At 33.2% G+C, this 11,841-nt stretch overlaps 1 protein-coding gene across 2 annotated transcripts; it reads right to left on the reverse strand.

Moving 5' to 3' along the window:
- Window positions 1-1,626: 1,626 nt before the first annotated feature.
- LOC110807732 (DNAse I-like superfamily protein) lies at window positions 1,627-7,221 on the reverse strand. Of its 2 annotated transcripts, none has more exons than XM_022032948.2 (11): window positions 6,860-7,221; window positions 5,990-6,037; window positions 5,819-5,903; window positions 5,669-5,737; window positions 5,232-5,316; window positions 4,770-4,874; window positions 3,927-4,293; window positions 3,656-3,840; window positions 3,447-3,555; window positions 3,213-3,361; window positions 1,627-2,453 (listed from the first exon to the last, which is right to left on the reverse strand). In XM_022032948.2, the coding sequence occupies exons 2-11, from the start codon at window positions 6,017-6,019 to the stop codon at window positions 2,237-2,239; spliced, it is 1,401 nt and encodes a 466-aa protein (XP_021888640.2). In that variant the 5' UTR covers window positions 6,020-6,037; window positions 6,860-7,221; the 3' UTR covers window positions 1,627-2,236. The 2 variants fall into 2 exon arrangements, with proteins under 2 accessions (XP_021888640.2, XP_021888639.2); XM_022032947.2 differs by having other exon boundaries at window positions 5,232-5,319.
- Window positions 7,222-11,841: the final 4,620 nt, after the last annotated feature.

An 11,841-nucleotide genomic window follows, 5' to 3' on the forward strand; every position in this document is an offset into this window, starting at 1 on the left:
TTCTTCATGATTAACAACAAGGAGAACTTATTGTCACTTTATTTTACAGTGTTCAACCGTTTTAAATAATAATTTGATGTGTTCAAAGATCACAAATATAAATATTTAGATGATACTTTGTGTCATAAGAAACTTGTAAAATGAAAGGGATTATACCAATTCCTAATAAAGCTAAATAAAAACTTGGGTGATTTGCGTGGAAGGGTCCTCTTCAGATGACTAATTCCCAACTTCTTGTGTGAAATATTTGCTGACGTTAGATATAAAGAAAGTTGTAGGAAATTGATAATGGGAACTCATAGTTCAAAATGTGATTATTGTCACAAACTTGGTCACATATAGGATAAATGTTAGAATTCGCAAGTCATACCTAAAGATTCAAAACTCAATAATTGGATGGAGAGTTGAAGTAGCTCGACCACAAAGTACTGGAACATTTTTCTTTAGTAAAGGACAACTAAAATTGCTCCAACAATTATTTGTGTAGCAAATCAATTTACTTGCCACTTCTATAGCTTCAAGATAAGTGGCTTACAAAAGTAATATCACACGATGCTTTTAATGTCAAAAAGAAAAAAAAATACGTTCTTTGAGTTATTGACTCATGTGCCTCTAATCATATAATTAAAGATTTGTTGTTATTTACTATCTGTAATGCATGTAAAGAAAGGTGGTACGTGCGAAATGCTGATGGAGCACAATTACAAACCACTAGGATTGGGATTGTGAAATTAATAGAAGATTTATTTTACTATATATTATTTTTTTTTAAAATTAAATTATAATTTATTACCATCACCAAATTGACTCAATGTCATAAATAAGTCACTAAATTGTTATTATGGCGATAACAACACAAACATATCAGTAGTAATAATAATAATAGTGATATTATGAATAATAGTAGTGCGTCAACTAAGGGTTACGATGACGATAACAACAACTACATATATGTGGTAATCTTTTTTAACGAGAGATAGAGATAGAAAAAATTAAAAATAATTTTGACCTTGTGTCTTTACTACCGGTTAGAAAAAATTATTTCCTAACACATTAGTGAGATGAAGGGCAAGGGACCTTCTCCCCCACATCCCTCACAGTACATACTCAACTTAGTTTTATTGTGTAAATCTCATAAATCAAAAATAAAAGTCTAAAAGTGTGATTTCTTGTTAATAATATCAATCTTATTTCACAAAAATTGGAAAGTCTTTAATAGGAGTGCTTAAAAATTTATTATGTAATAGAATTGAACTGAACAGCTTAACTGTATCCTAATTTTGACCCAAATTTAAACTAGTACAGATTGGTTTTAGGTTTGGTGGAGAAAAACTAGTCCAAACTCTGTATGCAACTATATACAGTACTATATATATATATATATTCTGAAAGGAGTAATCTATACTTTTTAATGCCAATACTAATATGTTTAATACATTTAATATATAATATTAATGTACATATATTTGAATTCAGGCCAAATCAGAGTGAGTTTGAATTTTTTTTTTTTTTTTTTAATTTTATAACTCAGTCAGAACTAGTGTTTTGTAAACTCAGGCTCCAAACCTGATCAGTTGTCATTCCTAATTTGTAAAACAAAATACATGTTCAGCTGAGGCACAAATGTTAAGAACATCTTTTTCTCATCTTGTATTGATTTACAAAAATATGAAACTTTCTCTTGATTTTTACATAAAATCTGTAAATACCCATTAACAAAATTTATATAAAAAAATTAATACCGACAACAAAAGGAGAAGAGAAACCACTGCTCCATAGAAAGTTGAAGCATCTTCTCTTCTGGTTAAACCCACAATTTCATCTTCTTGCGCTCCACCACTACCATCTCACCATATTAGCATATTTACAGTAACCCATCGATCATTCCGGTGTCAAGAGCAGGCATACGACAACCACAAGCGCACCACAGCCACCACACTGTTTTCATTTAAAACGAAAACCAGTTTCATGACTTTTAGTTATTAACACCATAATCCTCTCTGCACGCTGTCCCTCGGTTAAAAAATTGCAGGGGGACACTTGGGTTTTGGCAGAGGGGAAGTCTATCTTATTTCGTTTTTCCGAGTATATGCTATAGGCCAGCAGCAACTTCACTGCTCCTTGGTTACTTTTCTTCTGTCCTTGCAAGTATGTTTTAGGACACAGCAAGCTTGGTTTGCTGACAGTATGACTTGCAATTTATAATGTTCCATACGCAGATTCTGCATTCTGCAGCTCAAGCAGTCAATAGCAGTTCTTCAGCTTGGACCTTGGACATGCAAGTCGAAGACAAGGCAGCATTTGTTGAAATTCTTGGACAGGATTTGGTGGTGGCTAAATTGACTTGGACTGAGAATAAGGAATAGACTGGCCTGTGGTCTGAGAATCTGGATTCTCCTCTCACATACCACATTTGTTTCAGCCCTTCTCCTTTCCACAGTATTCTATCACACCTGCAATTGAATTCACCCACAAGAAAAAGAGAAAAAAAAAAAAAAAAATTTAGAACATAGGGAATGATGCACATGAGTCACCAGATGTTTGATTAAAGTAGAAAATGGCATGCAAGTTGTAATTTAATTTCAATCTGAATCTTAGCAAACACGAAGAAAAAAAAAAGGCGATGGCCGGTTTGTCATATTACATATAGCAATTATTTTACAAGGGGAAGTGAGATCATATCTTCTGATTATTTTAGTTATAATTTAATTAACTTAAACAGAGGAGATAGCAATGTAGAGACTCCATTAGATCATAATTTTCAACAGGATTTTTTAAATTGTTCTCATCACTGTTGATTATGGTTGACAATTTTAACATCATGGAAAAATCCAAAAAGCATGTGGAATTATTAAAAGATTTGAAGCCACAAGTCAACTAAGAAATTAAAGATCTGAAATTATTGTCTCCCTAGCAGCGAGGGAGAATAAGATTTTTTTACTCAATCAATGATGGCTGCGTAATTAGAATTTGTCTTTCACAATATAGATTTAGTAAACAATCCTCTCATTTATTATATATATACATACACATACACGTAATACAAGAACTTAGAAAACCTATCCATAATAAAAACAAATGATAAAGCAAACAAACAGCTTTTTGTCTCTAAATTCAATGAATGCATAACTTAATCCAAATCTACTGTTGATAATCTTTTTTAGTGAATATATATATACATATATATAATTGTTACCAAGTTAGAACGTTACCAGGCAGGAGTACGCCGCTTTTCTTTGGATTTAGAGGTTTGTACGACATAATAATCAGAATCCGTGAGGTATTTGTAAGTTGGTGCAAAATATATCCTCCCTTCTTCCCACCCTTTAAACACCCTACCAGCTCTCTGCTCTATCCTTAACTACACATAATCAAATCATCTAACCATTAGATCTTCCAAACATTTCTTCAAATACTCTTAAGAAAATTTGTTATGAGTGACTCACTTGATCCTTCTCCAGAAGAGCGTCCCAATCATTTCTCATTAACAACTCATGCATGTCACTCCGGCAAGCAGCAAGCCTATAATTTAAATCGCCGAGCCAGACTATCTTGCTGAATTAAACAAGAGAAAAGAAAAGAAACTCATTATGGAACCAAACCACAGTAGGGTTTTTCATCTATAGAGTTAAAGTTGAATGTGAGAATAACTTACTCATGACTCAAAATGTTTTGAGGTCCTGAACGTGTAGATGGGTAAGAAAATCTTGTTCTCTTCAAAATTTCAGAAACATCTGAGTTTCTTCTCAGCTCATCACCTTCTTTCTCACCAGAAGTCAAATGAGTGCAAACAAAACAGAAACTTGTGTGGTGTAAAGTCATGCTGACTGATATAGAACCCTGTAAGTAAAGACATGGGTATAATTAATTATTATCAACTTTTGTAGGGTGAGAAAGCAATTCTAAGTATGGGGTAAGTTAGTCACCTTGTTCCCAAGGTATCCCATAAGGCCACGGCCTACGCAAGAGACTTTTATATTACGGATGTGTTTATATAGGTCATCTCTAACCCAGACACACAAGAAAATGCCCACCATCTGCTTACTGGCTGCAAGGCAGAATCTGTGAGACTCTTGACTTGAATTCATTGTTATCAATCTTTCAAACTCTTGTTTGCCGAGTTCATCCTCTAGGGAAAGCAAGTCAGAGAAGCTGAGTCTGGGTTTTGATAAATCCACTTCCTTGGTATCACTGTTCAAAGCTTGACGAATCAGGGACAGCCATTTGGCAGCTGGACCAATGTCCTCTGCTCCTAGTACATTCCCAGCATTTAGAGGGACAATTTCCTGGAACCTGAATTTATTAAACAAACGCGTTTAATAAAATTTATGATGAAACTATTCTCTCTTTTGAAGGATAATGTATAATTATCAAGTGCTTCAAGAATCAAAACACGTTGTAAATGAAGATTTTACACTGAAGAAAATGACAAGTGGTCCAATCAAAGAAGATTAATGATTAGGAAAACCTTATAGTGACTCTTAACATCTTCGTCGAAGAAGAAATTTGGTGTAAGTAAAGACGTCATTTACGATTAACTTACTTTTTTGAGTAAATTTATAAATTCAATAATTAAGTGATATAAATATCGATAATCATAACAAAATAAAAATAATTTTTAAATAAAAACACTCGTGAAAATATACCATATTAAAATTCATAATTTTTCATAAAGAGTGACATATCAACCATTCATCTAACTAGTAATTAATATTTTATGATGGACTAAATCAAGTATTCGCCGGAGGTGAAAATATAAAATACAATACCCGAGAACGTAAATGTCAGCAGGAGCAGGGGACCTTAGCCAATCCTTTAGGTTCAAACCTTCATGGGGTGACTTTCCTCCTACATTCCATGTTCCCACGAACATCCTACACATTTTAAACAAACAAACCACTTATCAATTCATATTCAACATTTTAAACTTTTCCGAAAATTAAGACTAAATTACTTCTTAGTCCCGTAATAAATCAAGAGAATAATGTTTTAAATTATGTAAATATTTTTTTAATCTTTTTTTGTGATAAATAAAATTAATAACATATTTAATTAAGTGGCTAAACCTTTGCTTATCGATATTAAACTCTCATCTAACTTTAATAAGAATAAAATAATTAAATAAACAATAATATTTAGTCTTGCTGAGCTGATAATGTAAAAAAGAAACTTTAATAATCGACCCACAAAAGCCAAAAATGAAATTGAAGCAGAAGCCATGTTAGAGTTACCTGAGGTTGAGAGAATCGGTGACAGCTTCCACCTCCGGCATTATTGCCGACTGCTTAACCCCATTAGTAGCTTCCATCAACCAACCTTCTATTCAAAAAATAAATAAATAAACTCAAAATTAAATAAAGCAATTAAATTACTTTTTTTAGAAAATAGTACACACCCATTTATCTGCTATAACAAATTCCTTGCACCAATTCGTGCACAGACCATCTCGTCCGTACACGTGGCACGATTTTAAGCAGTTTGTATAGTTGAACTACGCTAACCCAAAAAAAGACCCAACAGAGAAGATCTCTTCTTTTGTTTGAAAGTCCAATCATAGCCGTCGATCTAACGGCCTCCGTGTGGGACCCACACATTTTTGTACCAAAACGGACGGATAACAGCCAAATCAGTACGAACTACCAGTGGGGCGTCGCCTCACAATAATTACCTGAAAAATCGTCTGGTACAACGACGTAGTAATCCTGGTCCGAACAGCTCCTCCTCCTCTCGGTTCTGCCTGTAACAAAAAAACAACAGACCCGATTCAAAACCCGATACCAAACAAAATTCTTTTACCAAACCCGATAAGAAATTCGACCTCGGGTTCCATAATCGGAATGATATTCATCGGTTCCGCTCCGGATATTTAACCATTTTCTCACGACTATTTTAGGCCAAGAAGACTGAAACAGAGAGAAAGTTTCGAGGTATAAGAAAGTTGTTTAATAAATCGGCAAAAAATCGGGTTATTATGGTTCGGGTCGCTTACCTTTGAGATGCTTCGCTGTTTTGTTCTCATTGTTCCGCCGTCTGGTTTCTGGGAATCAAACCCACAATATCATGAATCAGAAGGAGAATCAGTTAGTGTTATATGCGGAGATTTCTCGTTTACCCAATTATTAAAATAGTGAAAGTCTGTCAAATAGGCGTTTAATCAAATAAAATATTGAGAAGAAAAATACCCATTTGTCAAATTATGTAATTTTGTATTTGTTTAGGATTTTGACATGGGAGTATTAAAAGGAGAATATAAAAGAGCTAGTTGCAGGGGAAATGGAGACAGCTTCCCGAGAAGGACCATTGACGAAAGAAGTGAAAAATGAAAAACAAGAGAGAGAGAGAGAGAGAACTGAGTACATCCTTTTTGGTGAAGTGTATTTGTTTTACAAGTTTAGGTTTAGGCCTTTACAGAGAGGAGGACAGAGTGGAAGAATAGATATTAAACAATTACAAAAGATTATATCAAAAAAGAGAAATCTTCATCAACCCATCTGAAAAAATATTTGCCTTTTTAAGTTCTTTCCCACATAAAACCCACTTTTAAGTCTCCATGAACCTAGAGGTCAGTAAAAAATAGAAGAAAATAAAACAGATGAAAGAAATCAATTAAAGACCCAATTAATTTCCCACAATAACTATTTAAATGGGATTGAAGAGAAGAAGATACCCCAGATCTTGAACATTTGTCTAGTTAAAAAAACAGAAACAGAGTTCAAAAATCACAAACAACATGCGGTATTGAGAAAGATGAGAAGCATTGCTAAATTACAGAGCAAAAAGAGAGAAAAAAAAAAAGCCTAGAGTAAATAAAGCAACAATGAATGATAAGAGTTAGAGAGAAGGAGAAAGCGACACTTACAAGAAATATAAACAGAGGAGGAATCAGAACAAGAAGATCTCTTTTAATATTCTCTCGTTAAGCTCATCTTTTATCGTCGTATGAAGACAAAGATGGAAAGAACCGCAGAGTAGGATGGTCGTTTTGCTTGCTCACTGGTTGATTTAGGAGGAGGAGGAGGAAGAGGAGAAAGGAAAAATGCAGAAGAATTTATTTCGTGGGTGTTCCTCGTACAAGGAGAAGAAGAGAGTTGGTTGGTTCTCAATTTATAGGAAGAAAGCTTGAGGGAGAAATTTGAAATCCAAATCGCAAGTGCAGTGGGTTATATAAATTTGGGGGATCGTCAAAGGCGTTCTTGTTGAGGGCAACCAGGATGCATCCCATTGGCTAAACTGTTTTCATTTAAGCTCTATATCAGTCAACCTTTGATTTTGGCTTGGGCTTCTCCAAATTATTTTTTAATGAAAGGGATAAAATAAAAGGTAATTCTCACAAAACTTAAAATCAAAATATCCTTTTGATATATTTAAATACACAAATTACCATTTGTAAATTTTAAACAATAATTTTCTAATAAATATTTATATTTAAAATCTTTAAAAAAAATGATTTTTACTGAAAATATAATTTTTAATTTTAAAAAAATAATAATAATTTTTACAATTATTTCTACTAGACACTAAAATATTTTTAGTGACAATCTATTTTATAGAACTTTTTTACTTCATAATATTAAGTGCAATTGCTTCAAACATCCACTTAGTTTGGATTAATTTTGTTCTTTCAAGGTTCTATAGTTTGTTTAAGTAAATTCTAAGTTATATTAGTTTTTGCTTCAAACATTCATCAAAATGACAGAACTTTTACTTACATTTATATACATATTAAGACATTTTTAATCGTTTTGTTAACCTTTCTCATGATTATTCTTTTTGAAATATATTCTCCTACTTTTCACTATATTTGTATTTTACAAATTAAAACTTTTATAAACTTTTAGAATTCACTGAATCATTCGTAAAAAAGAAATTTGATTGCACAAAATATAATTGAGAGTCCTCGGTGCATATGCTAATAAAAAAATTGAATTATTTCTCGATCACTAATGAGTAAGTTCTTTTTATTTATGTAAAAGTCCGGAACTTAAATAGAAATAAAATTATAAATGAAATACGGAAGTAAAATAATAGAGTTAGAGTTTACAATCCTTACACAATACTTTAGAATACCTAATATGGCTACGAGAATGTCCATTCTAAAAGAATAAACGAAAATTAAAGAAATAAACAAAAAACAAATAATTAAGCAATCCTATGACGACCTTTACTAACTTTTAAAGGGATTCGGGAGATGAACTATTCACAACCCTCTTATTGATCGAGATCTAGATCTTGATCCTCTTGATCTAAAATACTTAATGAAAGGGTGAGTTACACTAACCCCGTAATAATATCACACTACTCATTGATACAGAAACTAAATGTTGGTAAAAAAAATCATTAAAACAACCAATGAAACTCTTGATTTAAGTAAATTTATTTATCATAAGAAAAATCATTTATTGCATATATTTACTGTTGCGAGATTTTCGAAATCGGTCTATGAGACAATGACTCAAATAACATTCTAATCTTATATTCAAGCGAGTAAGAAAAATAACTTTTTTTATTTTTATTTACCTACTGATATATCTGAAGGTCCATAGAAATGTTCAACTATACGTGAACCAATATATAACATTATCAATTAACCGGCCGTCCTCATACCCTATCCGATATAAGAGTAAATCGGACTGTCCCCATACCTCGTTCAGTATGAGTGCCAAAAATATCATCCCTCATTACCCCATCCGACGTGATGGTGAATTAGGTCATCCCCATACCTCGTCCGGTATGAGTGCCAAAATTACCATTCCTCGATATCCCGTCCGATATGATGCAACATTCATGGTAGGGTTCTCTATATTCCAAGTTCGTCCACTATCTTTCAGGATATCTAGTAAGACTACCATTCATTAATTCACATGACCAAATAATTTTTCGTTTGCATATTAATTACTATTTTCACAAATCAACCGTAAATCACACAAGACAAGTAATATATATATATCAAGAAAACACAACTAAATCATTCAACCATTTCAGTATCTCATCATGTATTTAAAGCTATAAATTCAACAATCAGTTAAACAGAACAAATAAAGAAGTAACTGGTTCTGTCTCCATTAGTAACCTGTAATTATTCTCAAAGTTTTTTAAATTACACAAAATACCATATGATCGATTATTAAGTTTTAATTGCATAACAAAGAATCAGGTGAGGGATTCTTACCTAAATCGGTGTCCGAAATACCGAACTTTCTATTGCACCTACTGACAGTCCCCGAATTTTCTGAATTTTCCTGCAGAGATAAAAACACACTTCACGTACCTAAAAATACCCCCAAAACTCTAAAATCAGTGTCAAAAATCTTTTTACGGCCAATTTTAGGATTCCGACATGGTTGTACAATCATGCTCCAGTGACAGCACCGCCGCCTGCGACGGCAGTTTGCCTTCTTTAAATGCGATCGGACGGTCGAGATCAAACGCGATGAAAATGCTTAGATTAACGCAAGACGGGTATAAATATTTTGCATCACACCGAACTCAAACCCTAGCCGCTAGCCTCCTGCTAGAGAAGAAGAACTAGTCACCAGAGAAGAGAGTCGACCGCCGCCCACCACCGCAACGGAGCCACCTCTGACCACCAAAAAAGATAAAAATTCTCATATCAGCTCAAAATTTGATTCCAAGCAACTCGATGGCTAAATTTGATAAAAAAGAACGGTGGGTGAGCCAGAAATCGCGATCAAAACCTGGCGGTGTCGCCGTGGGCAAAACCCACAACCACCTCTGATGAGTCTTTTTCCGTTTTCTGTTTCATGCGATTTTTTCACCGTTGAATTCACTGTTTTATTTTTTTACAGGTTGACTGAAGAAAAATACCCAGCTGAGAAAGTGAGCCGGCGGAGCCGCCGCACCAAAAAATCACGCCACCGATAGGTTTCTATTTTTTGACCTTTTTTGGCCAACTAGACCCCCTAATGTGTTTTCTCGCAGAGATGGTTATAAAATAAGCCAAAACTAGCAGAAAACAGCCAGACCGAGATAAATCACCGCGGTGGGCGGCAGTGCCATCGCTGGAGCACGGTGGTGTCGCAGTGCTAGAATCCTAAAATTGGCCGAAAAAAAGATTTTTTACACCAATTTTGGGTTTTTGGCATATTTTTATATACGTAAAGCGTGTTTTAATTTTCGTAAGAAAATTCAAGAAATCCAATGAACGTCAGTAGGAGATCGTTTATTGTGATTTGATCTCGACCGTCCGATTATATTTAAAGAAAGAACGAATTTGAACCGTTCATCGTGTTTAATCACGACCGTTTGATCGCGCCTGAGGAGGGAGCGGACCTGGACCGTCCACGCGCGCAGGAATACTTCCAGGTCATCCGATCACAGGGCACGCAAATCGTCAGCATAGCCTCTCGCATGGCACCAAGTCAGCGTGCTTTGTCACAGCGCGCGCTCCAGTTCGTCGAGACTGCTGACCGGGCAATCCTACGTGGCACAATTTTTCTTAATTGCGTTCTGATCTTTAGTTTTCAATTTTTCTTTAAAAAACACATTCCGAACCCAAATTTTCACCTATTTTTTTCAAAATTATTTTCAATTTCGTCATCATCTTATTTTTTTTATAATTTCACATTAAATTAAATTTTATTAATTTTAAAATTAATCTCGAATCAAATTTTGAGTTCGGGTATTATATTTTAAAAAATAATTACACATGTGATATATTACACTCATAGAATCTCAAAAGGAAGAATAGAGGCGCATATTCATTAAAATAAATTCAATGTACTTTAATGTCAATCTCTTATGGATCCTATTGTCACATGGAACTCACATAAAGAGTTGTTGCTCCCTACTTATCCCCATTTTTTGTCACATTACTCGTTATTTTATTCTTTTATCTATTAATATTTACAACTCTTACTTTTAGTATCATCTTCTTCAACATCCAATGCTAAAGGAATGACTCATTTACGAATCAAGACACAGCAACAAATCACTTCCCACCAACACTTTCTCAACTCCTTTAAAGAGATTGTCGAAAAGATTTTCAATATTTCCCTGATAGCAAGTAGTTATATCATGTCCAAAATTGCAAGTCTAATCTTGTTGGTTAAGAATCACCTAACACTCTCTATCTAGTCCTTTAATACACTACTAATATCAACTTCCTTAAACTTGCCTAAAAGGTAGCCATCAACATTGGATTTTCACATCTACATGAACAACGCAACCGCAAACCACTCAACTCGAGAACATCTTTTAACTAATGTCAACTTAAAAATTGACGCAAAAATATTACTCATGAAATGAATCTCATATTAGAAAAATAAGTTTTATAAAAAAAAAAAAAAGAAAAAGAGACAGAGGAAGATAAGAATAAAAAGATATATTTTCAATCTTCTATAATTACTTACACAAACATTTTGTCCAGAAATATTTGGATTAATTTTATTTTAAAATTTTTAAGTTTATAAAACTGTAAAGCATAGGATAAATTATAAATTTTATGTTAATTTTTCAATTAAAGAACCAAAAAAAAAAAACAACTATTTTTGTAGTTTAAAATTGTTAAGATTTCTCAAAAGAGAGAAAGAAAAAAAAAAAAGAAAAACCCCATAAAAACTCGAATTTTTTTTTTATAATTAATACATTTAGCATTTTTATTTTTTTATTTTTTGGTAGTAAAACAATTTAAGAATGCTAAGAGAAAAAAAAAAAACCCAAACTTAATCATCATATTTTATACAGTTAATTTCATAATTAAGTGATTAATTAGGTCAGCCCCCAGATTAATTCCAGGTAATTATTACATGAGTTGACTTTTTGTAATTTTCTTGAATATGTTTTTTTCCTCTTCTGTTAGAAGGGATAGAAATTCATCCTTAA

Source organism: Carica papaya, chromosome 8 (assembly GCF_054855325.1).
Source record: "Carica papaya isolate Zhongbai chromosome 8, ASM5485532v1, whole genome shotgun sequence".
NCBI lineage: Eukaryota > Viridiplantae > Streptophyta > Magnoliopsida > Brassicales > Caricaceae > Carica > Carica papaya.